Genomic DNA, 26,535 nt, shown 5'->3' on the forward strand with positions numbered 1-26,535 from the left:
GGTTATCGTTATTTTTACAAATCATAATTACCCAAATATTGGTACAGGTATATCTTTTGAGGAACAGTCGATAACTCTGTAGGTTTCTGCGCAACCCACTGGGTTACAGAATAGTGCGACAGGTATCAGTAACTGATTCAGGCTACCATATTGTTACTTAGTATTACACTAAAGTTCAAACCGGCTGAGTTCAGCGATAGGGTCAATTAGCCTACAATCTTTAGCATGAGAATAGTCTGTTTTTAGTATTTTTAAAAGAGAGTCGTGGCGGTTTATTTCTTGCGTGCAAACTGTAACAATTCTTCGAATCAAAACACGCTTACAGTTAATCCATATAATACAAAATCTTCACACAATCAGTTTGACAGGTGTGTAAATGCACGTAACCCGACGGAAGTAAAGAAGCATTACTTCCGCAGAACGTTTTTGTTTATCATCTACAAAGGAAATGCTGTAAAGATAAATAGTAAACAGCTATCACAAGCTCTCACGAAAAGTTTCATAAACACCATACAGGCATCAACCAACACAGCAGTTAAAATTACCCAGCCATCAATGAAATAGAAACTATCAACGTAATAGAAATTTAGCCATTCTGTATTATATACGCCATATAGGCTACTTCCCGGAATTCACTGTTCCTTGGAATTCCCTTTTTGATTGTTTGCTTTCAGTAGGGCGTGGGCAATTTCAATCGATTTCGGTAATGTGACATGTGAGCGTGACGTCAGAATGACGTATTGCCTTAAATATGCTTCGATTCGATATCCAAGTTTAGGAATGCGAATGATGCATGATGAAATAATGCTTGACGAAATTGATTAATCAATCCAAAAGAATACCAGTTTCGTTTTCAAGTCACGGCGTAAACATTACTGGAGCAAATATAGAACAGACAGTTGGTCTTTATCCTAAGTGAGATATGTTGCGTGTGATGATGTTGGCATTAGTTTACAGCTAGGTTTCGTCAGATGACTGGTAGAAGCATGTGCTTTGTGTCGGCGACCTTGAAAGTAATTCATACTATGCCATTATCAACGGTGACAAAAATAACTCCATTTGAACTAACCTTTTCTACGTCAGCACGTTCTTACTCAGACGTGCTGTTTTCTTTTCTCCTTTCGAAGGTCGTCACTCTTCGACACGCCCCCAAATTCGCCATTCCCTATTGCTTGTTGTTGTCACATTGTAAATATCAAGGTAAATATGCAGGCCAGATGACTCGACGTAAGCGTGTTAAAACATGTCCAATTTATAAGTTCAGATGAAAAGTTTTAGTTTAGTTCGAAAAATAGCCAGTTGCTTGGCTGTCACATTAACGAAAATATTGCATTAACTTAGGGCTGCTATTATTTCACCAGAAAAATCGTGCGTTCGAAGCTATTTTTACAGTTTCTTGTTAAACCAACTTAAATATTATGGCATAGTAACCTAAAGTTAACCTAACTCTACCTTCTAATTTAAATCTAACTCCAGTAAAACCTTAAACAGCAAAAATCAACATTTTGCATACCCATTCATCTACACCTAACAGCCTATTTTTAACAACAAGCTGCGTGAAAAACATACGGTAAAATAGTCACTTCGTTAACTTTACCCATATTTCATGAAATAAACTTTCCTGACTCCGGAAATCCTCATATTTTGTATAGAACGTTAAGGTTTGTGTAATGAAAGGTTTTCTAAAACATCTTTGTTGCAATCATAATCAATAACATAGCGTTAAAAACTTTTAATGGAAATAAATAGCTTTTATGTGGGATTAAAAGTCAGCTTTTGGGCTTGTAAAATCTTATGTCACCACTGTATAAGCCCAACGCTTGCTAAATATATTATTTGTTTGCGGAATAATGAGTCGTTGTTTGTTATGATGGGTGCCCAAGCACACTCTTCCTATTAATCCGGAAATTTTTGTCACGTTTTATGCATTGATTTCCTTCCTTTTCTGATGTAATGCATCGACTTTTCTGCTTTTTGACGGTTGGTATGGTTTTGTACTGCCGTCATGCGGAAAAGAATTTTACTGATTTTTAACAGCTTTTTTCAATGTGCTTTTCAGGCAAAAGAGCGTTATTAACAAGCTGACATCGACAATCGGCTGATAAGTAAATACAGAATAACTTTATCATTGCCAGCATGTTGTATGATTCTAAATCGCACAAGCTAAGTTTATTTGGACTTGTGTGATGATAACCTCTTTAAAAAACACTTCTCCAAGGAAGATGACGTTTTGTGGAGATGCGTCAGTAATCGGCGTGCATCCAGTGTTTTGGAACGTCCTTCTACGCCTACGACGCCAACAATAACTACAAGAAGATTTATTTCAAGGCTTTACAGTTCACACAATGCCGATTAGTCATACTCATCACAATGTTCTGTTCAATGAACATACACAATGCAAGCAAATGTACATATAACCGTAAAACACCGCGTTTTGGCAGACAGGTCTGAACGTAATAAAAAGATTACAACAATAAGCAAGGAAAATCACTAATAGCGTATGTATAAATAGGATGAATACTGTGAGCGTAAACGATTGTGGAAATATCCAAAGCCCCACACAAAGCACGGCGCAAATTAGAAACAATTCAAGCATTATTCGGTGCAAAAAGCATATGGCAACGCTGGTAAGTGTGCAACCTAAAGAACTGAGGACACATTTGGCGACAAATAAGAAACTCTTAAAAATGTGTCTTTGCTGCGGAAAATGGACTGGTGATAAAACAGTATCCTACAATTACATCTTAAAAGAATTAAAACGACATAAATTGTATCGCATTAAACTGCTGCTAATGTTATACTTATAGCAAGGCGACATTTTCACCAACGGCAACTAAATAAAGCATGTCATGAAATAAGGCTATGAGCTCATAAATTACGCATGCCGACGGCAAAAGGGGCTGGTTATAAGACATGTCAAGGAAATTCTGATCAAATAGGATCAAAGCGTCGGTAATTGAAGTTTGATTGAAGTCATCCTTGAACGTTGACCTTCGGTATACGCCGATCAATAAAAATCAATGAATCAATCAAAATCAATGAATCAATCAAAAATCAATGCATTGCGTAAAATTGAAAAGCAAGATAAAGGGGTCACCACCTTGGAAAGTTATGCTGCAATTTTTTCAATTCCGCGCTATAACAGCAGCTCGATTTAAATAACGTACAAAAGCAAACGTACATAGTATGATTACATGTAGGCTGAAAATATCTACGTCTGCAATAGAACGTTTCGAAGACGATGAATGCTGTTAGTTAGATCTGGTAGAATTCTATGACACATTTGTACTGATATGATGACATGTTAAGTGCACTTCGCTATCACTTGGAATAATTAAATCGAAAATACAATGCTCAGTTAATTGCCAAGGTTAAAATGAATGACAAAATGTGGTTAAGTGCTCTAAAACGAGAAAAATAGTTGTTTGTTCATTAAAACTCGTTTAAAAGATTAAAATAAAATCATTTAAATGATATTAAAATTCTCGGTAAAGGTACAATGAAAGCACCGCATGCAGTATTTACTTGGGTGGGGTGTATGGAGAACATTAGCTCATAAACGCACCAAAAACTGTTAAAGTTTGGTGCAGGCTCGTAATATACACTCAAAGATCAAACTAGGTGCACGGAGAGTAAGTCACTTTGATCTCTGCTGCACTTGGCATACACTTGACCAACTTCGGCACTGCTGGTGTCTGTGGTACAAAGCTGACGTGTGCCACACACGTGACGAAATAGTACAGCGGCGAATACAACAATCTACAGCGTATGTATGACGCAGTTGGTGACATTAGACGTTAGCATAAGCATGTAGTCTGCGGCGCTAAATTTAAAATGAAAGTCCTAAGCGGCCAGTTGCTGCACCATGTAGGTGTTGCAATCCCGACAGAAGATGTGGTCATCCAATGGAAAGCATCCTTGCTCAGACGATAACTGAACTTGGCATTTCTACAGAAACAAAAGTGACGAGTTTATGAAACACAATTTCATCGACATTACCGGTTCACATCACATTGAATGACGAGATTATTGAACAGTTCAATTTGATCACGAAGTTACCTCGCATTTGTAGCAATTGACATGGAAACTGCGATCCAGAGCAATTATTCTCACGGTTTCTTCTTTTCCTGGTTCCGGTAATATGGGAAGATGACAGAGTGAGCATCGAGGAGCATATTTCCTGCAATAAACATCAAAAATTGATAAACGGAAAACAAGCTAAGAAATTTAACTCTTGGAAAAATTCAAACAGGCCTACAACGGGCACTATAGCGGTGTTGGGTCATTGCGAGCCTTAACAAAGCCGAATGAAATGCCTGTCTTGTTCGTCGACCATCAACCATGATACAAAACAAGTCACGCTCAGTTTGTGTGTTGACGAATTAGAGCATTTACTCCAATTTAGTGACGTCATGTTTTCACATAAAATATCAACTAATTAAATATATTATATAATTTTAAAATTAAATATTAATACTAACAAATTCACATAAAATACCAACTCATTACAAACAATATCAGCTTTAAGCCCATCGAATGCAAAATTCAGTTTCAGAGGCCCCACTACTTACTGATGGTAGTCCTCCACGCAATAGATCTTGTTGTCATCATCCAGTGTGAATGGGACTCCATCCAGACTCGTCTCACAGACGGTGCACTTGAAACAGGCAGGATGATATGGTTTGCCCGTTGCACGCAGGATCTGAACAAAACAATGGCCATGTAAATAACAAACAATGTCTTTGCCCAAACAATGTATGCCTCTGAAATGATTTCAGACATTTACCCTGTCTGTGATGGTCAGCAAGCAAACTGTGCACTTTTGAAGCGAGGCGATGTAGCAGGGCTCGCAGTATGCGTTCTTCTCAACCGCGTAGAAAGGTTCCCCGTGCAGTGGACGACCTATAGAGCAGCTGAACAATTAACATTCCCGTCCTCTACTAGACAACTTTATGTTCAAAGAAATGAAATGTGCAACAAATATTGATATTTAACTTACTGCAAGCAACGCATCTAAAGCAGGTAATGTGGTAGACATTGTCCAGCGCCTTGCAGCCGACTTTTTCACCTTCAACGACACCATTACATTTGCCACAATATCCATAGAAATCTTCGTCCTAGCGAGTTAAGAGCTTGTGAGACTAATGAGTACGCAAGAAAATTAAACTAGCCACTTCCGAAATAAGCAAATTATGTTACAAAACAAAAAATAAGATAAACAAAGTTAGCTGGATATAATAAGAGTTTAAGATTGATTGAATGGTTACTTTAGGGTTGTCCATATTCGAAAGCAAGTTGTTTGTAAGGAAATCAAGCTCTTCTTCAGAATTCTTCTTGACGTCTTTTGGTATCCCAGGAGCAGGAGCGCTCTTGCTTGCCGGCGGAGCAGGAGCCGGAGTGGAAACTGGTGCAACAGGAGCCGGGGTGAAAGCTGGTGCAACAGGAGCCGAAGTGGGAGCAGGTGCAACAGGAGGCGGTTGTGAGACTGGTTTTGTTGTCGGTGACTTTTTATTGAGCTGCTACAATGCCAAGAGAGAAAAACAACACAAATAATGTGACTTACTCCGCACAAAAACTACTGCAAACTGACAATAGATTGCTAAATTTTTAACAATACCATTTTCTATGCAAAGATGTGTTACTTACAATGGTCACACTGCTCCTTTGGGGTTGAAGTGGTGTTGATTTTGAAGGTTTGGGCAGAACTGGCGGGGGTGCAGGTTTGGACATGGTATCCATCTTAGGCTAGTACAGAAAAATGTTGTCAAACGTTCATCTATATTAACGTAATATCAAAAGAAACACAGACATAATCCAGATAAGAAAACAATGCATTTAAACTGTGAAAAGAAAAATTATTTGTCACAAACCTGGGGTGGTTTACTACACATAACTCAAAAAAGCATTAAAATACAAAGAGATCATTCCATATATATATATATATATACCTGCTGTGGTGCAAGTGCAGGAACAGGAGCAGGATAAGTGCTAAGAGGAGGTGGTGGAGGTGGTAGATCCGGGCTTTTTGGCTCCTTTTGCTGAAAAATTAGTCTTGTGTAATATTCCAACTATGTCCACAAACTCTTGTAGTGATTTCATAATCAACACAACTTACGGCATCCAACTAAATCTCTCAAGCAATATAAACTGCCCTTCTTAAAGTTATTAAATTAATTAAATAACCACTGGTAAGGTATAAATTTATCACAAATACAGAATAATGTGTTTCACATAGCGCTGTTGCACAGAAGTTTACTCTAACAACCTGCGGAAGGATCAAATCATCCAAGTCGGGTGGAGGCGGCAAGCTGAAGTTGTCGTAGTGTCCTGTGTCCTTGTCTTTTCCAGTATCTAGTCCAGCTATCAGCTGGTTTGTCAACTTATCGACATCAGTCGGGGACTTAGGCTGCACCACCTGATCAAATATAAACGCAACTTCACTTACAATTAAAGATATAATTTTATTAACACTGACCACAACTTAAAAGTCGACATGTTCAGGCGTCACAGCCTCCCTAACTGAGCTCTGCAAAGGTTGCCTTTAAATTAAATCTGTCACGAACTGTGGCCATTTCAGCCCATAAACCACAATTATATTGATTACGTAATGATATGCTGGCACTTTTCACCAAAACACTTTGCACTTAAGTGCGGGTTCTCAACCATATAAAGTGTTTTGAGCGGGAAAAGCGCTGCACTGCGAATATATATTTGAATATAATTCGTTAAAAACAAAAACTGCATTCAATTGTATCTGAAATACAGAGAACTGTGCGACATAATATGAACAGCTCGCTGCCATACTGGAAATTAAGCTATTTTACGCATTTCAATAGTTGGAAGCCTGTCACTCTAAAACCACGACATGTCACCATAACATCCTTGACAAAATGCTCGTAATTCAAGTCTTCAAACGTAATTTAACTCGTACCGTTGTTTTTCGAGCTATCAGAAATATGACAACACCGCCCGCTATTTACTACAGGCCGCACTTATATAGCCCGATGCCGTACTTGTCTAGGCACCAAATATGGCCTTGTCTCGCAAACACTTCGTCGGCGTTTCGGAAAAGTCGTCATCTATACTCAAATTCCGCGGTGCGGTCTTGTCCATGACGATGAACGTATTGTGACGTCACACTACTTGCGCATTTACGCGAATAACTAAATCTCAATCAAGCGAAAACATTAGTGTAATTCAGGATCGGCTTACAAAACATTAAAAACAACGGGATACACAGGGTGTGAATTTTCACGTAAAACGGCGTATTATGGAGTAGTTAGAAGCTGATATTATGGCAATTCGTGATAAACGGTGTTATTGCTATTGACCGTTATTAATTGGTTATTTTCAGCAACAAAATTATTGGTTAATAGATTTTCTGGTGGCGAGCTGACTTTATGCAGATTCAAAAGCGCACACCTAATTTCTTGTACTTTGAATTGTATGCCATCAACATTTCACTATTGATGGGTTGCTCTATTAACCGCGCAGCTTATTTCGCTTGCTGAAACAAATAGATCATTGTCCGTAACGTATCAGGCAGATAAGCCAGGCCATATATGGTAACCTTAGGGCGCTATAGTAACTCGCTCAATGGCATAACCTTAAACGTCATATATGAAGCAGCTAACAAGAACTGTGTACAGCGCCGACTTGCGGTTATTGGAAAGACAACGCTGTGTCCACGAAAAGGCGTAAGTTGTCTTCAAAACGTCATGCGCTCACCATGCCGTAGAACAGTGCTTCTCAATCTTTTTTTGCAGCGATCCAAATATTAAACGTAAATTAATAGCGATGCTGAGGCGACCCAATGTTTTAACCCAAAAATTGGGTATTAACAAATATGTAGCCTTGACTCGAACGTAGCTAATCTAAAGTCTCACAGCAAATAATGATCACCATGCTTGTTCACTTGTGTTTACGCAACAATGCAGTATGATGTCAACAAACAGTCAATATGCAATTAATAGACAACAATAGAGTAAGGTACTCAGTTATCGAACGGCTTTGTGGACTAGTTTAATTGGCGACGGCGACCCACTTTTGGGTCGCGACCCAGGGGTTGAGAAGCACAGCCGTAGAAACTAACGGAATATATACCGCAAGCGCACAGCTGAAGAAAAGTCAACGCAAGGTATAACTTGATACCTCTCAAAGCATGCCATACTTAACCTTGACAGACAAAGGAACAGGCATGCGCTAAATTGCAAACCAGCAAGAACACATAGGAAAATAAGGTTAGCGGCTTAAAACTAGACAACCAACAGTTCATGAAATTATCGAGTAAAAACTGTGTACTCAACTTCTGATGGCATATGTTTCAAGTGTTTACTAACTTTTTCGTGGCTTTATATAACTAAGGAAGTCAAAGAATGCAAAGAACGTGTTCAATCATAGGTTATATTGTTTCATGAGATGGAGCAACCATAACCAAGTGTTTTTCAAAGATAAAAGATCGTACTCGAAAAAAGAAATTTTTGGTCCTAGATAATACTTCATAAAGCATTGCCTCTAACAGGTACGCAGTCGCGCATAGCAATTATGCTTTTAAACTTTTGCGCACATGGCCACGGGTTATAAAAAGATAATTATTACCTACGCTAGTGGGCTACGTATCATTAAGTATGTTCATATGTGCACGATCATGCACTTATCAAAAATGACATTACACACTGAATTTGCGTTAAGCCAACTGTAGGGCAAAGAAACATTAATTTCGTTGTACATGTCTGTAAAATGTTCGTTGCCATTCGAAATACTGTATATTACAAGTAATAAAACACGGCCTGCAACTACAGGCTTAAAAAGAATTCCTATCGGTCACGGACTACACGACAACATATGGCAGCTACTACATAATGCATTCACAAAACTCTTCTTAATCTATTGGAAAGTAGTTTCATAACTGAAATTGCTTGAGTTGCAAACTGGACTTTTTTATACAAAGCAAACTGGCAAGAATTAGATTCTTGTTGAATTGGGATATAATAAAGAGTTCAAATGGAATTCGGTATACCGAGTTATATTAAAACATATTAAACTATTATGACTATACTGCTAATAACAATATATCCCGTGGTCGTCGGTATTCATTCAATATTAGATTATAATGGCATCGTTCCATATCATAACATGCACACCACCATTCAGAAAAGAGCGATCTTACTTGGGTGGATTGGCCAGCCGGTTTGAGATCATATCCCTTCACTTCTGCAGTAGCTATATTATGAAAAAAATAACATCAATATATTGCTCAGCACTCACCTTAAATTTGAGCATTTTTTATATTTAATAAGACTTGAAGAATTTGGGAGTAGAGCACAAGGCCCTTAGCTTGATGTCAACACTCAGATAATGTTAAATATTATAAATATTTGAATAACTTAAACTCTGTTGACAAGTATAACTTAGATAATATTCATACAATAACGACGTGTAAAATACTCAGGAGGGTGAAAGATGCAGTAATTGGGATAATTGCAAAACAGCATATTAAAAATAACTGTTATCCAAAACTCTTGACCCTAGTACAAATTAATTTGCACAAAATTTTGTAACACTGTATTATGGAAACTATGTTGCACACTTTGCCATACTCCAGCACACAAAGGCGCAAAACAAAAGAATGTAAACAAAGCAAAAAAAGAAGTATGACCGCTTTGTTTGCACTCAGCGTTGAAGATTTCCAGGTATAGCTAACCGTACTTAAGTTTGTGCTGGGCAGGTAGCTCAATCTGTTCAATTCATCAATTACTCAAACGTCTAAGGCTCTAAGCAAACTCTGCATGAAACGATAAGTACCGTTTTCCGTTCCAAATATACTTGAAATGTTATAAATAGACTGCTCCTAAGTACTTTGCACAAAATTTAATTGTATCTATCACGCAATCATGAATTTTTTCGACTATTTAACACAATGTAAGCTATGCAAGATGCACTGCAGGCTATGCGTTCAAGTTGTATTATGTAGCGTCCATTCTATTTTCATTTAAGAAATTATATTAATATGGGAAATTTATCAAGGTATTACATTATCAAGATATGAATATGATCAACAGTGTAGTTAGTTTAGTAGGCAAAGATACCTGCACTTAAAACTTTGATGGAATTATCCAAGCCATTTTAAACTTATTTCAGCAAATGAAATTATTCTGTTGGTCATATATAAAAACGCATCTCCGAATTATAAAAGACTTTCTTCTGAACTCAAAATGCCAAAAAAATCCCTGCGTTTTACCGCCTCAAACTGACCTTTTAGCTGTTCTTTGCCAGTGAAATTTCACCACTGGTGCGATTTGCTGCTGTTTTACACTATAAAGAAATTCTGCCCAAACAAGCGGACAATATACCAATGTCAGTGATAGTGGCATATCAGACGTTGGCGACTGGCAATGGATGTGAAATCCACAGCAAGCCAGTTGCAACCATGCGTCGCAGCTAATGGAACACTGCCTGCTTCAAAACGTGACTAGTGCTTGATAACGTGACTAGTTTCGCGTAAATAAATTGCAAAAGTGTTATTTAAATCGTCCTTAGAAGAGGAATTTAACGAAATTAAACTGTCAATTGTCAGAGACAAACTCACGCGACGTGCTCAACGGTCTTTCCATTATCACACAGCGTTATATAAATCCCTTCGAAATAATCGCTTCACATGCACTAAACCAGGGGTCGGCAACCTGCGGCTCCGGAGCCGCATGCGGCTCTTTCATCCTTCTGATGCGGCTCTTATTAATTTTATTGCTACAGTAGAAACAAACAGAAGAACACTCGCGTCTTTATCTCACTGAGCACATTATAGTAATCACATTAATTAAATCACATTAATTAAATCTTACTGAATTAACTGCTTTTATAAATGCGACAAATGACAGTTTTGTTACAGAGTGTCGTTTTCGTTTTATTGTGAAAATAGTTTTGCGGCTCCCAGTGATTTTTATTTTGTGGAATATCGGTTAAAATGGCTCTTTAAGTGCAAAAGGTTGCCGACCCCTGCACTAAACAAATCTATGCTCTATAAAACGGTAAAATGCTTTAAAATCAATGATCGTCCATTTCTCGGAAGATCACAAAAGGTAAATCTGTATGAGACAGCGTACCGGGAAATCAGGAAAAGGTAATCACGTGATATGGATCAAGTGATTCGTTACTAAGTGTGCGACATAATCTTCCACGTTTTCCATGACCAGATATGGCTGTCAGACTTGTAGCAATAAACTAGGTTGAACATTAAAAGCTAATTTAGATCCACAAGGACCCCTAACATGGAAAGGAAATCAACCTTCCAACATACTGTGCATTTTAATGCTATTTCAGATGTGTTACAAATCCTTTCAGACAGTTTTGCTAAATGGTGAATTTCATTCAATGAATTTTCCCAATGGCTTTTCACTGCCGTTCGCTGTCTTACCCTTCTACTAACCCGCTGCGAAGGTTTGATTTTTCACTTTCCTTATCTGACAATAGAGTGAATAGACCGTATTCATTCCTTAGTTAAAACTCCTTTTAACTGTTTCCTATACATACAGCTCTTACCCAACCATACTCGGTAATTTGGATAACAACACCTAAACATACTCTACTTGCAAGAGTAAAATTTATAGCGTTTATCGGCGTTTTCACAGCGTTCGAGAAATAAATACTATATTTCTAGGACGTTCTACCGTTTTAGTGCGATTACTAGACCGTTACAAAGCTCTGCCTGTGAAAACAACTACGCGAGTTTACGACTGGTTTGGTTCTGGTCTCAAAGCCGATTTGAGACAAGCAAATCTGTGGCCGGTGCATCTAATTATATATAGCGCATCTAAATACCTGTCTGCAACTCCTTTCATACACCGGCAGAAGCATAAGTATTACTTCCGCGGTAAAACTCAAACAATGGTAGTTATGCCTACATATCCGGTACTGTTTCCGTGTTTTTGCAATTCGATTAACTGTTTACCTGTAAACACAAAGTAGCCGATTGCAGAAATTTGCTATATCTCTGCTATAGTACAGTATGCTATCTTTATACCCGTCGAAATGCTTAAAATATGTTTAATGACGGATGAAAAAAATTCAACAAATATCTGCAAAACGCAAACACGCACAAATCCTAACTAATCAACCAAAAACCGCTGCACAAAGCAAAGCATTGCGCTGACACATGTGCCTTAAAATGCACTGGAAATTTCTAACCAGCAACCAACACAGCACAAGACATTGGGTGAACTGCACTTGCAACTATGCACGATTTAATACAAATATCTTCTTTGCCGGACAGACCGCAGCGTAAAGCGGTTGCCGCAGCAGCTAACACGTCTTCCAAATCTTTCAATCCACACCTTTTACCAGTGTGTAACCGCTTTGGGAAGATGCTATTGATTTTGCTGTCGCGCGATTTCGAGTGTTTCTAAACCTACATAACGAAAAAATGGGTTGCCAACTGATACATCGCAATTATCCCCGTATATAACGCCCAAACTACCTGAATCAGAGTTGACAGACAGAAAGACGCTTCGTTACTGTTTGCATAGTTAATCGTTAAAAGAGGTTTACCGTTCATTTTCTATCAAACGCAGTGTTTGCAAAACATCATGGCGATGGTGGATTGATATTCAAAAAGCGTTTCCTAATTTAACGACCAACTTCGTTTCCTACATGGTTCCACCAAAGACAACGAACGTAAGTCCTACAACTCATCTGGAAGCAAAAGTAAGTCAACTAAAAATCACGGCACTTGTTTCTTTTTGGCTTCGAGGTTATACTTTCTCCAACTCGTCACATGCTCTCAACTAAATGACAACACAGCTTGATTATTGCTCTAAAGTTCTTTTCTTTAAAATCAATCACCATCTCACGTGCGTATTATTGTGAGGACGACCCGGAATTCCTACCCAATTCTAAGAAGAAAATCTAAACTCGTTTCGAATTATTTTTGGTGAGGATTTACGTAGAGAGTAAACGTTTACATAAGGCGTGCAGATGACAGGTCGAACCAAAAACGGTTTGACCTTTGTGACTACACAAAATCCCAAAACTAACGTCTAAATCGAGATATCCTGCAAGTAATGTTATACGTAATACGCCATGTGTAATATATCATGTCATAACGTCAAAGGAAACACAATAATTTTTCAGCACGTGCAGATATTTCCGGAATGAAAAAGTAATCACGTCTGGGGAAGACCGTTATCACCTTATCGCTTAACTTATAAGAGAGATGGAATTTTGAACAAAGGGCAAATGACAGTGGCTGCAGACAACGATGACAGGGCACTAGGAATAAAAGCGACTTAAAAGGGTAGAGCATGCCTTATTCATTCTATCCCGGTGTTTTACAATTACGTTGTTATCGCTCAAATCTTTGGCGGGTTAGCCATGTCTTTATCACGTATTTTGGATTTTAACTGCTTGAATTCGATTATTTTGGTTTTGCACTGCGACTAAATCTTACATAAACAAACATCCAATTATTATAAGTACTACAACAACGAAATCCTTTCCGACATCAGGATTTAAAATTTTGTCAAGTGACATTGTTGCACTAAACAAATGAACCCAGTATTATTCCACGAACATTTTCTTCATAAAAGGATGAATATTTCGTTTTTAAATAATCTTACACCCCAAAAAGCGGGCGATAAAACAACCCAGACGATTAGAAATGATTATTTGCTTGTTTGCTGAGAAACTTGTTCGATTCGAATTGAGTGATATCTTGAAGGATTAATATAATCCTCTGTGTGAAACGATTGGTGTGACCACAAACAAGCCTGCGGGGTAAATTCAAAAGCAGTCGAAAAACCTCATAATAGTATAATGACGATGTTTGATACGCGAAAATCTAAAATAATTACATTCTTTCATGCTCTGACTAACGGGCGAAATTGCGACACTGTCGTAGGCGAACATCTCACAAGCGCAAACATCACGACAGTATCAAACAGAACGCAGCTGACAAAGCAACGGGAATCCCAAATAAGTCTGATTTATGATTTTAAAGCGAGTTCCGCGGTCGTGGTAACTGTACAAATCAGAGCAAACGTTGCCATAAGCGCCCCAACAACAAATGGGTAACTAGAGCCAGAACGACATGACTGTCTGTTTGGATGGTAAAACAAGCCTTGCTGTGGTTGAGACTTTCTTGATAATAATCGTAAGGGCTAGTTCTTTGTCTCAGGGTTGTCCATCTTTAGAACTAAAACAGGTAAACAAAACTGCCGTTTGAAGTGGGAGAAAATCATACGTAAAAGAACAAGGTATCGCGCCCACTAGCACTAGGCCATATTTTACAATTGTGAATCCACTTTTTCAGCCGGAGAGCGGTATTTCATTAAAATTTCAACAAACTTGAAAAGGTTGATATGCGAGGTCTGTCTTTATAACATTTTACTTATTTACCGCGACATTCTTCCCTAGCCAAAAAATATGACTAAATTTTGTTCCAATTCGCACGATTAATTTTTATATTTTATGCGGTTAAAATCGCAGTCAACGGTAGTAGCCATTCAATTTAATTGAATCTAGTTTAGGATCTACAAATTGCGTAGATTTCAACTGGCTGTATGTATGAATTATCCTTATGCTCGACTACAATACAAGACAATCACTGCCTGTGATAGCGAACTTCAATAATTAAGTAGACCAAAAGACTAAATAGAATAGCGCAGAAGCGCTTCCTATAGCATTGGCATTTTGTTAGTTCAAAAGCTTGAAAGCCAAAATCGCTTATCATATATCTTGAACCTCTGTCTTTCAAGAGCTGGCTGTGTAAAGTTTGCCTAACAACAAATAACCCTCTCTTTCTACTGGGATCGAAAAAATCGAGAGTTGCGTGTAAAATTACGCTCGACCCGTATAAAAAGAGGCGGTTACAATTATCAGCAATTTTCTACAAAGAAGAACATTCTTCGGCGGTAACTCCCATACTTCGTAATGACATTTCGCTCCCCGCAAAACACGAGCCTGACCAGAATAGAACAAAGCCTGTCAATCGGCGACCAAAAGATTCCATTCGTTACTGTGTCTTAACTCAAGGACCACTTGTCTAATTGTTTACATCGGCAGACGACCAGACGGAGTTGGTTAATCTTTGAAGGGAAGCTTTAAAGAGTTGTCAATTAATTGGCCTAAGAAGTTCTGAAACTCCAAATTAACTTGTAGGGGAGGGGTTGCGCAAGCTAACGGCCGTTGTTTGCAAAGAGGAAATTTTTGAAATATTTGGAATGCATAATAGACCGCGAAAAAGTAAACAATTTAGTTGACCCGATGGGAAACTAAAGTACTGTTCATGCTCCACTCCTTAACAACGAGTCACAAGTCATGTCGAAAACTGCTGAAACATCACAAAGCTCCTAAACACCAAACCACTTTTCCCTGGCCGTTGTAGATTAGTTCAGAGCTTTAGACTATTGGTATTTGGCCATAAAAGATATATAAACACCACTGTTAGATAGCGATAGAATACTTCAGCAAAATAACATTCCATCGTTTTAGTGAATATTTACGAGAGTAGATCGCTGTCTGAGATTACTGGTACACTCAGTATCCTAAATATCTTAATACTGGGATGTTCAACAGAGAAACCGTGGTAAATCATAAATGGTTGAGCTTCATCATTTAACACGCCTTACTGCCACCTAACGGCAGAGTGCATCAGATCACCCAGACGTCTGCTGAACCTCATTTATTGACACAATTAGTGAGACCCGAGACAGGAAGCCTCATTCAACCGTTCAACTCATAAATTCTCTGCCGTAATATTAACTTCCCAACGCCAAGTCTAAACTTATGCGAAAAATGTTATTCAAAAGATAAGCAACAATTGGCAACATTACCAACTGCTTTGTATACAGTAATACAGAGAATCTTGATTGAATGAAAACCAATTGTATGTAATTAATTCAGTAAGTCTTCATATTATACGACCTTGTCAAGCTCATAAAAACGTTATAGCCAGAGGCATGTTTAAGCAGTAAAACGCCAAAAGATCAAACAGCTTTATTTTAATGCTACAGTGAACAGCATAACGTTAACGATTCCGGATTGCCAAAAAGCAATTCAATTGCTAATCAAATTGCCTTTTATGATTGATTCATGTTAAACTTGCATTTAAGACATAATTTACACAATTCATGTTCCAGACGCCTAAGTAATTCAAGTAGGCATGAATCTTTTGACATATTTCAATCTGGTACCAACATTCTGTTGGTTGGATAACTCTATTTTGCAAGCCAAATTTTCAAATTAATGAGTAGTAACTTGATTTTTGATTGTGGGAATAGATCACTAAAAATTTATTTTTCCAGCAATGTTAGCCTTAGCTCAATAGTTTTGAATCAATTTGGATTCCTTTAAACTTGTCACGTTTTTACTTGCACCAAGTGCAACTTTCACCATCCCAACTCACTATGTAAAATAATCTTAATTTAATAAACGTACCTTTTGAATTGCTGCTTGCTTTCCCAGTTGGTAAAAAATTTGACATGGTCTGCTGAATAAATTGTTCCGCTTCATCAAGTTCAGCAAGCTCCTGCTCCAACCACGAGTCACTGCCGACATTTGCCATTGTTTTATGATTTCAATTTAATAGTTTCCTAAGCCACAAATATTCTGTGTACATTATACACCAAAAACATGTTAAATATAACAAGAAAGATTATTTTGACTAATCTGAATAGGTGCATTAATAGCGTGAGCATAAATATAAACAATACTCAGCAAATGCAAACCGTATGTATTCTCTCACCAACATACCTACCATAACTGCACTCAGACAGTTTACAAATAGCTTCTAAAATGATTGTTCAGCATTAATTATTCCGAACTAGTCATTATTTGCGTCATTTGAAAATGACAAATACACGACTCATTATTTATTGAACTATATTTACATTAAATTGCACTTAAAGTTTGTTTTGAGCAAACAAACTCATTTCCCAACAGTCATAACGTACAAAGAACTGAAATGTAACCTTTAATTCACCCATACATAACATACTTCTTAGCTTAAAAAGCGTAGATGATAATTACAAAAAATGATATTATTTTATGATTAGGCTAGGTTTCTCCAACAACTGCTTCCTACATTTCTGAAACCTCTGCATTTCACCAACATTTTAAATGCATATAAATTCTTGACATATCAGTATACATCTTAAAATACCAGTATTAAATTACTCTGACACACACGTCATGCAGCCAACATTTGTGAAATCATTTAATGACTTCCCAAGAGGTAAAGTCTACTAACAGGATATGACAGCCCACCTAATTCAATCACTTCACTTCAAGCAGTTATTGCATGACTATTAACATGGTTCATGACATGCATGTAATCGGCATGACAGAAAATTTATACCTTGTATATCACGATCGTAAAGCCGGATATGACGTAAACTATTCAATCCCATATGAGGTAGTGCACCACTGGCTTAAATGCAAGCTACCACAGACATTTTCTGACCAGTTTTTTATGAAAAAAATTCATGCAAAAATCACAGCTAATCGATGCTACCATGTTTGGTGATGAAGACATTTTAATAAAACATTATAATATCCTTAAACAGAGAGATAAAATAAATTCTTTACCAGTACTTCATTGGTTCTATCATACTAGCTCACCACATTCTATGAAATAAATCAAAACTTCTGTATCTGATATGATTTGCAGTGTTTACAACAAAAATATTCGATAATTATCTATGCTCATTCTGGTACATTTAAAATCAACAAATGACAAAATTCACATCAGATATCAATTGTGTTTTTATATATTTATTAAGATAAACTCAAAGTTGATTCTAATTTATATTTATTAGGAAAAGTATTTAAATAAACCATGTTTTTTAGCTACTTTCAGATCCACCTATTTTGTGGTCAATTTTTGCATTTTTTATGACAGCTTTGTCATAAAATTTTTCGATTTGTATGTTGGTTTTTAAATTCCCGTTCAAAAGATTTCTTTAGTTACAACTGCTTTTTGCCATATACTTTTTCACTTGATAGTTGTATAAATGTAATGTGTATGTAATGTAATTTTATTATATATATTATATAATTGTTTGACCAAAAGTCAATTTTTTAAATTATGTGAAGTAAATTTCATGTTTAAAATAATTGGACACTTCTAAGAACAAAAATGCACTTTTGTTAGTAAACTCTGTGGATTCACATAAATAATAATTAATCTGTCAACTATGGTACAAACTTATGCAGGAATGCATGTTAAAAGCAATGTGGGCTAAATACAGTAGTAAATACTCAGGTTTTCCTTTACGGCTAGTGCTACAACATGTTTAGCACACTTTCAGGTATTAGCTACATTTCCAGTACCATTTTAATACCTCTAAACAAATTTAACCTTTATATAAGGCATTTTTTCATATCGTATGGTAGTAAAATATTTAGGGTCTAGTGTAGAAGTGTACATCCACAGGATGCACTTGTGTACTAGGCCACAGCTATACAAATTGAGATTTCATTTGATTGTGCACTAGACCTAAACTTTAGTTATGCATATTAGTCATTGCAAGCTTATTAACTGATATCAACAAGTAAGTAGACAATATTCGCATATCATCCTCAAAGCACATTTCAGAAAAATTACTACATTGTGTCAACTATATATATATATATATATATAAGCGCATCATTAAGATAAATGATATTAGTTGAATTCATAGTTGGGTCTAGTATACAAGTGCACAGCCAGATGATGTCACAATTTGAGTAGCGGGGGTCTAGTATACAAAAGTATCCTGTGGTTATGCACTTGAATACGAGACCCACTTAGCTGTGGAAGTATAATTATGCAACATTATCTCCAGTAACATATATGACACATTTTAGCAAATAAATATATATAGATAGATATCATACAAGCAGCCCAATTCTCATATAAATTATACATGCTATAATGCTACATAACATACATATAGAAAATTCAAGTTTAAAATCAACAAAGCCACATGCCCATCATATTTCTGTTTGTCTTTCACTGGCTTCTAATTCCAAATTAAATGTTTAACAATGAAGTTATTTAACTATTCAACAAGGTTTCAACTACTAATAAACTTATAACTTGGCCTAACAGGCCAAACTACAGAAAGTAGGTTGTGTAATCTATACTGGTAATTCATGCTACAGTACAATGTTAGTCAATGCAAGCAAGATTTCTAGCCAAAATCGGCCATATTCTTCAGTTTAGCTAATCATCATGCTAGGCTACAACTAAATCATTAAAGATAATCTAAAAATAATTTTTGGATTGGTAATGATAATTTGATTGTTTTAATATCAGTGCATTACTGAGACAATAATCCTAAAAATACGTTTTGTATAACCGCATGCACATTGCGCGAAATCTAATAATTTTGAACCTATTATATTACTTGGAATAATTCCTTAACAAGTGTACTCACTAATGAAATAGAGTACTTACCACCCAAATTAATAATAATGGTATAAAACAGCATTATCCAAATTCCTTGTGCAAAAAGTTGTTCATCAAACCAGATAATTGAATTAAATACGGTGTAGCGGTATTGAAAATTTCGCAATCATAAAGGACCATTTCGGCTGATCAGGTTGAGCAGAAAACAGTTTTTTACAGTCTTAAGTACAGTAAGCTATATGACTAAACTGAATATCTAGCTCTAGCCTATTTATTTAATCTAACCCAGCAAGCAGTGTAAACGGCAAACATGTACTAGACTAGCCGACATTTCGCTTTACCACAAACATCGGCATTGCTACGCGTTTTTCATTCGACCCCGATTTGCACACCTGTAATACTGAGTTCATGGCTCAGCTGCGCCATATCCATGTACAGAAACGGTTTGAAACTTTGCACCTTTCTTGTAATGAATAAATGGTTTTGAGTTTTTGTTCATTATGGCCTTTCTTGGCTAACACCATCAACCCTTGCCATTTAAACGGTATGATATTGATATAATCATATTTTATAGTAAGGGCTGTCGTATGTCACAACTTTTCGCTTTTGCCTTATCCCGGCGACATTCACTGTGAACCGATAAAACTACAGTACTAATTACAATTATAATTATCAATCTCATACTGTTTATTGTTGTCTGAAACCTATCCTGTCAATAGCCGACGTGTCCTGAATTTTCGAATGTTCAGAATTGTATCTTTTAACCACTTTCATCGATCGATATTCTATTTTTCAATGCAAAATTTCCACAATACTGCGTATCTGGCGTAATGAGTAACTCAAGTACTATAGAACTATTCACAGATTACGTCTCAAGAACCAGAGTTTTCAATGAAACGATTCGTAATGCAAATACGTGAAAGTGAATGTTAAATAAAGTAGGCTATAGGCACTTAAATACACTGAAAGGTGAAACTTTTTCATCAGTATTTGAAGTCGAATGTTCACAGTTTTTTCTTTACTCCTAATTTGATCATCATTAAGTATTAAAACGTTCTTCATTCTGACAACAAACAAAACAAAATTGCCAAACAAGCAACAAACTTTTGTACGAGCAAGAGAACATTTTTTAAAAACAATCTAACAACATCTTTTCAAAGTTCTTAGTGGCCACATTACAAACGCTAAATATACTTCACACTGTGAAATTGTGTAACTAGAACTGTGTGAGTTGTGAAGTTCACAGTACACATCTTCTTTAACTGCCTGTGCAAAAGCACGAGCAATGATTAAGTTACCACTGGGGTCCCTGGAAGTTCCACATGACTCACGTCAGTTGTCAGCCTCGAGAAGTTGATCCAATAACTACCCAAGCTTCCCTCTTAAAAACGATGAAGAAAAAACATTGAAGTCAATAAACAATGCAACTCATTTTCAGAAACTTCTTCTAATATTTGTTCTCATGTTGAATGACAATCATGTCTTATGAATCAGAGCAAACGAAATAACTACAAAGCTTATTACTTCAACAAAGCATATTAAATTGAACCTGAAAAGCAGAATGAGGGTTGCTGATTTCTTCATTAGTTTCCTTAATATTCTTCAGGGTGTCGATTAACTGAAACAAAACCTCATTCATACCACATGATGAGCAGAAATACATGAAATATAAAAAATAAAACTAAGCAAGGCTTCCGTACCTGCAAATATGATTTTAACTGGCAGTTCACTTTGTGTAGTGTTTGCCCAAATTTGTTGAAGGTTACTGGAGTTTTGTCACAGTATGGTTGAAAAAAGTTTTCATGGGTTTGTAGAAAAGTAGTTTGTAGCTGACACAAATCATTGAGAACTACTCTCAATGAGCGGTTGAGCTTATCTGTTTTAGAAGTCTCGTCAGCAGCAAAGTCTTTATAAGAATACTGCAAAATAAAACAAGCAAGATCAGGAAAATCATGCCTACTTAATTACAAACCTATCATCACCACAAGCATATTGTTTTAATATATACCTTAATAACTACCGTAAAACCTCTATTTCACCGCCACCTCTATTTGAACGCCACTTTTAAAGAAGGGTAGAAAAATAGAGCGCCTCCCTCTAATTGAACGCCACCTCTAATAGAACACCACTTTTAGCGGCGGAATTGTATTAGCAGGTCTCTACTGATAATTATACAATTGATTATGTTTTCACAATCTAGCAGTTAAAGCAGCCATTTAAAAGATACCAACCAACATACCGGTAGTAACAATGCAGTATCACGTTACAATAAGCAGCAGTAAAATAGAGCGCCAACCTCTAATTGAACGTCACCTCTAATAGAACGCCACTTTTAAACAAGAGTTGAAAAATAGAGCGCCATGGCGGTGAAATAGAGGTTTTACGGTATATATATGAAACATCAACACAAAAACAAATTTTAAATTAAATCGTCATCATCAAATGATACAAATGATGATACTCAGCCACCCAAACTAGATGTCGGGGCATGAGTCGAGCAGCCACTAAGTTGTATAATAGCGAGTATGTCTTTTAAAGTACTGTCATATAAACCTTTAAAGCCATACCATGGCCATTGAATTGGATCATGAGGTACAATATAATTAATGCATTAGTTGTTGTATTGTTAATTAATGTAGTTGTTTTAGAACTGAATTCCTGAAATCCAAATATGATTGTAAGATTATTTTTAAATCTTTGACTTGTAATCTGTAACTTTGAAGAAAACATGTGAGCCAATTAGGCAAGCATATGATTTATCAAGTCTTCGAATTTCAAAAACATCTTATTGACTTTCTTAGCAAACCATGCGACAAAGGTGGTAAAAGCCTCGGTGACAAGCTATACACAGATGTATGCTACTTTCATTGTGGTCGGCGCATGCCACTTTATTTTTATGTTAAACTAAATATGCAGTGGCAAGCAGTTGGTACCTCAAAGCAGTTTAGAAATTGTTGATAGAGAATTGTATTGTTGTTCTGTTAACAACAATCATACTATTTCACCTAAATAATCTGTTTACACATTACAATTCAGACAGGGTAAGTTCTTGAAACTCAACAGTATGTACCAAGAAGCTGTACGTAAATCTTAAATTGTTGATATAATGTGAGTATGAACATTGTATCAATGGCTAGATTTTTTAGCTCAAAGAGTGTTCTACCGAAATTGAATTAAACGGTTTATTGGAGTTAGAGGCAACTATTCTACAATTTGATTTCATAAAAATTATTTATTGTACACGCCACTTTAGAAAATAGTAGCATTTAATGTAAAGCAACAAAAAATCTTGAACTAATTCAGGTTGATCACAAACAGCTGAAGGTACAGTTGTAGTTCATGTTGACTATATAACTACACAAACAAAAATAAAATTGTGAAGAAAAATATGAATCAACAAAAAATTTCTGCAAAAACTTCTTTCTCAAAACTCACCTCTTTTAATAGTTTTGTGATGTTGTCTTTCTGCCTAGATAGTTGACTTTCAAGTTTAGAAATTGTGTTTACAACATCTTCAGTAGCAATAACCGATATTGACCTAAAACCAAAGAACTTTCGTAAGATTCAATCAGGCCAGAATACCAATCACTAATCAAAATGTTTCACTAAGTGGTGATTAAAACATTATAGAGTTTGTTTTGTGTATACATATATATAGGGTTAAAATATTACTAAACTTAAAAATCGGCACCAAAAACTGAATGGATTTTAAAACATATAAGTTATACTTGCTAGTCTTTATAGTCTTCAATGTAACACTAATCTCTCTTTGAACGGAGCAGGACAGAAGTTGCAATGACAAAGACAACACAGTGCTAATGTCACATGTTCTTAAGACAGCTTTCGAAAACGTGCAGATTTCATTGTCATGCTCATATAATTGCTCTAACAAGTTAAAAACAAAGGTAGCCCTTTCGACATTCATAACAAGGAAGTTATCAGCATATGTACAGACATTTCAATCCAAAATAAATGATTAACATAAATAACATCAGCATAGATAAAATGTAAACCTTTATTGTGATCAGAAATGTTGGCTGCAACAGATAGCAGATTTCCCCAGAAAGCTATTTGTTTTCGTGCAGTTGCCTTACCCTAAAAATATAAATAATGTTACTAGCAGTTTGCTGTTAGGTTTACTTGCTAAATAAACACCTTAAAAATCTATTACATACTTGTATGCTATAGCTGACAAATTTATTAAAAACGATTTATTCTCTGTGCAACATACAAAGAATTTCTCAATTATGAACTAAGTTTGACTAATTAATTTATATAATAACCTATCAATAATTTCATGTTTTGTTAAAGCATTACCCTTATTAGATCAAAATCATCTTGTATGCATAAACATAAATCAGAAGCAATTCCTGTAAGAAGTTGAATTTTGCTATCTATTTCATGGGAGCTCATGAAACCTCCTTGGTTGACATTACACGAGTCTATCATATTTTCTAAGTCAGGATCAATGCTAATAAGAAAAGTATTACCGGAACTTATGTGATACCACAGTTTTGAAAAATAATACACATATCAGTAAACATGTATACACGCAAAAATATGAATAAACATAAGACACAAATATATAAAATACATATAATAAGCCCAATAGCTTACCAATTTAAAAAAGTCTAAAGGAAACATTAACTTGCCCCTTGATATATACAGTATACACTTTGTATATCATAAGCTTACCTTGAAAACAACCAACATAGTATTCTAGTCCGATGCCGACTTGGAGTAAGAAGAAGCTCAGAAAGATATGATAGCTCAATATCTTGAACGTAAGGGCATTGCAGAGTCTAAATATGATGTCAAGTAAAAAAATCTTAAGCATTGTCAAGTTCTGATGTGGAATAGGCTATAATTATCATCCAGAGTGCATTTTTTGTCGAGTTTGGGGACTGTTTCCTCATCTAGAATTTCTGCTTTCTAGTCGCATCCGAACAGATTAGTATAAAAATCACAACCAAACAAACAACAGACAGCTACGCAGAAAAAGAAATGCTTTCTTCTACAAAATTATTCGCTTGAATTACAAAAGGTAGTAGTCTAGATTGAATTGCTGTGTTTTTTTTAGCAAACACATCGTAATATTTGTATATTTAAGTATGTCTTTCAGTTTATCTGTTTCGATTAGTTCATTATTCATTTTCTTTTTCGACTTCAATGTGAGGGACGAAAAAATTGTACTGACGAAGGTGGTCGCAAACATATTGGTAGTTATTGACAATAATTTCCACAAATTGGATGTGGGAAAGGGGACAAGGCCTCAAGGGCAAAAACGTACATTACGGACCATTAGGAGAATGTAAAAAAGTTATTAGCGTCAGCACGGCCACCAAGCCCAAATTTCAAACATACTATCGAAACAAAATTTAACACAAAAACACGCAATTTAAACACATTTAATATAAAACAAAAGTTACGCTGATAGTTTGGCAGGACATAAGCGTTGTGCCACCGTCAAGATGGAACCGACCTGTGTGTTTGGATGGAAGAAGAAAAACCCCACTAAAATGAACTCTATCAATGGGACCAGAGTTCAGGTGTATGCGATAAGAATCGGTGAGTCGGTTGTAAATAAGTCGGTTGTGAGTGGAAATAGAAGATAATCAGATACGTCACTCATGTCCAGTCAGATGGTTTGATCAGTTTGTTTGAATATGCATACATCGACAATGACGTGAGTGCCAGGAAGACATGAAAATATCCGATGCCCGATATTATTGTAAATTATTGTATTTTTGTAAATTTGCTCTGTATAATGATCATGTTTTCCGTTTTTTTGGAGCAACAGTTTTTAGTGTTGTTTGCTATTGGACAAGTTTCCTTTCTTACTCAAGAGTTATTTTCATTGTAAACGGCGATTAAGAGTTTAGCTGAAAAAATGTTACAAGTTACAACACATGCTTTGCAACCTTGTAGTAACATAATATTTCGTGCAGACAAAATTCCATAAAGGTACACTATTTCAAATACAAAATAAGACTTTGTCATGCACACTAGTTTTTAAAACACTTTGTAATGTTGCGTTGTAGCGGCCGTTGGGTGTTTTGTTTGGTTTGTCACTGGTTGGCACCCTCGCGATGCTCCCAGCACGTGTCGATTTCGGTACTGCTCGTTCGTTTTACCGCCCCATTCCGTTTTGCACTGCCTGCGCGCAGGACATGAGTTTGAGTAAAGGTTAAACTCAGAACCTCGTGTTCATTCATTTTAATATATGAGCGAAGGAGACAGTGAACAGAAATAACAGCCTTCTGAGTCAGGAGTCAGCAACGGAACAACGCACCCGCTCTACCTTCGCCATAGCGTACCTAAGTTTACAAACAGGAAACTTTGTGCTGATCAACTTTTTGTGCAAGAAATGCATTCTCTGCACAAGCCAAACTTTACAGTCTATGTACCATACATCAGCAACAGTTCGAGGCCAAGCCAATACATTTTGGTGCAAATTAGCCTACATATCTACAGACACAGTATATACCTACCAGCCTACCTCAAACATATTAAGAAAATTTGTGGCTGTTGCTGCATCCATTTTTGTTTTGAGACAAACCACATCGGAACCTAGAAAACTCTTGTCATTTCTTGAAAATGGACTTTAAAAAATGCTATCAAATAGTATGAATTTGATGTTCATTTGATAATTACTCGTTTATTACATTGTCATTGTAGGTCAGAGACAAATCAATCAGCAATCACTTACTGTGCACAATGCACATGCAGGTTTGTTAGGTAGCCTTTAGTATAGCTATAGTCTAACACTAACCTAAGATGCGGCTGGTCAATAGATATAAAATAGAGGCGGGGTCGTAACCGAAAGAGCGGGCGTTGCACCCTGCTGTTTTCCGATTGCGCCCTGCTATCGCGTGCTGCTTCTTGACCGCCCGGCTGCTGCTGGTGACGTAACACCAGGCCGCTGTTCGTGACCTAATCAATAGCAGTTTAGATTTTCAACAAAGTGAGCAGCTGAGGTGGATTTTTTTTAAAAAGACCATATTTAAAGATAAGTTGTGTGGGCGAGGAAAGCGTATGTTATATTTTTCATCTTGATCATCCTTGTTATATACAAACTGTAAGCATTACAGGTAATTGACAGACTGCTATTGGTAATTGTAACGCTAGGCTGCAGTTCAAGACTTAACGAACAG

The 26,535-nt window shown here is 36.4% G+C and overlaps 2 protein-coding genes across 4 annotated transcripts; both read right to left on the minus strand.

Moving 5' to 3' along the window:
* Window positions 1-2,303: 2,303 nt before the first annotated feature.
* Window positions 2,304-16,616, minus strand: LOC143466286 (lipoma-preferred partner homolog). Of its 3 annotated transcripts, none has more exons than XM_076964948.1 (11): window positions 16,429-16,616; window positions 9,170-9,222; window positions 6,266-6,415; window positions 5,949-6,038; window positions 5,647-5,745; window positions 5,268-5,516; window positions 5,000-5,117; window positions 4,787-4,902; window positions 4,572-4,702; window positions 4,060-4,180; window positions 2,304-3,948 (listed from the first exon to the last, which is right to left on the minus strand). In XM_076964948.1, exons 1-11 carry the CDS (start codon window positions 16,553-16,555, stop codon window positions 3,844-3,846), a joined length of 1,359 nt encoding a protein of 452 aa, XP_076821063.1. In that variant the 5' UTR covers window positions 16,556-16,616; the 3' UTR covers window positions 2,304-3,843. The 3 variants fall into 3 exon arrangements, with proteins under 3 accessions (XP_076821063.1, XP_076821062.1, XP_076821064.1); XM_076964947.1 differs by having other exon boundaries at window positions 5,268-5,519; window positions 16,429-16,615; XM_076964949.1 differs by lacking the exons at window positions 9,170-9,222; window positions 16,429-16,616 and adding an exon at window positions 9,268-9,410 and having other exon boundaries at window positions 5,268-5,519.
* A 3,533-nt stretch (window positions 16,617-20,149) lies between these two features.
* On the minus strand, window positions 20,150-26,164 carry LOC143466288 (HAUS augmin-like complex subunit 7). The gene is made up of 9 exons (XM_076964950.1): window positions 25,881-26,164; window positions 24,077-24,183; window positions 23,699-23,852; window positions 23,395-23,476; window positions 23,110-23,266; window positions 22,817-22,919; window positions 21,082-21,300; window positions 20,931-20,999; window positions 20,150-20,762 (listed from the first exon to the last, which is right to left on the minus strand). Exons 1-9 carry the CDS (start codon window positions 25,920-25,922, stop codon window positions 20,721-20,723), a joined length of 975 nt encoding a protein of 324 aa, XP_076821065.1. The 5' UTR covers window positions 25,923-26,164; the 3' UTR covers window positions 20,150-20,720.
* Window positions 26,165-26,535: the final 371 nt, after the last annotated feature.

Source organism: Clavelina lepadiformis, chromosome 7, assembly GCF_947623445.1.
Source record: "Clavelina lepadiformis chromosome 7, kaClaLepa1.1, whole genome shotgun sequence".
Lineage (NCBI taxonomy): Eukaryota > Metazoa > Chordata > Ascidiacea > Aplousobranchia > Clavelinidae > Clavelina > Clavelina lepadiformis.

What these genes read in the sequence shown, in the direction of transcription:
- LOC143466286 (XM_076964947.1), bottom strand. Translation starts at nt 16,555, where the DNA reads ATGGCAAATGTCGGCAGTGACTCGTGGTTGGAGCAGGAGCTTGCTGAA. An exon ending in TGCTGACCATCACAGACAGG is followed by an intron (nt 4,703 to 4,786) that starts GTAAATGTCTGA and finishes TGTTTTGTTCAG; the next exon opens with ATCCTGCGTGCAACGGGCAA. An exon ending in TGCGTGGAGGACTACCATCA is followed by an intron (nt 4,181 to 4,571) that starts GTAAGTAGTGGG and finishes TGTTTATTGCAG; the next exon opens with GAAATATGCTCCTCGATGCT.
- LOC143466288 (XM_076964950.1), bottom strand. Translation starts at nt 25,922, where the DNA reads ATGGATGCAGCAACAGCCACAAATTTTCTTAATATGTTTGAG. An exon ending in AAGACTATAAAGACTAGCAA is followed by an intron (nt 22,920 to 23,109) that starts GTATAACTTATA and finishes CTTTGGTTTTAG; the next exon opens with GTCAATATCGGTTATTGCTA. An exon ending in ACCCTCATTCTGCTTTTCAG is followed by an intron (nt 20,763 to 20,930) that starts GTTCAATTTAAT and finishes ATCGTTTTTAAG; the next exon opens with AGGGAAGCTTGGGTAGTTAT.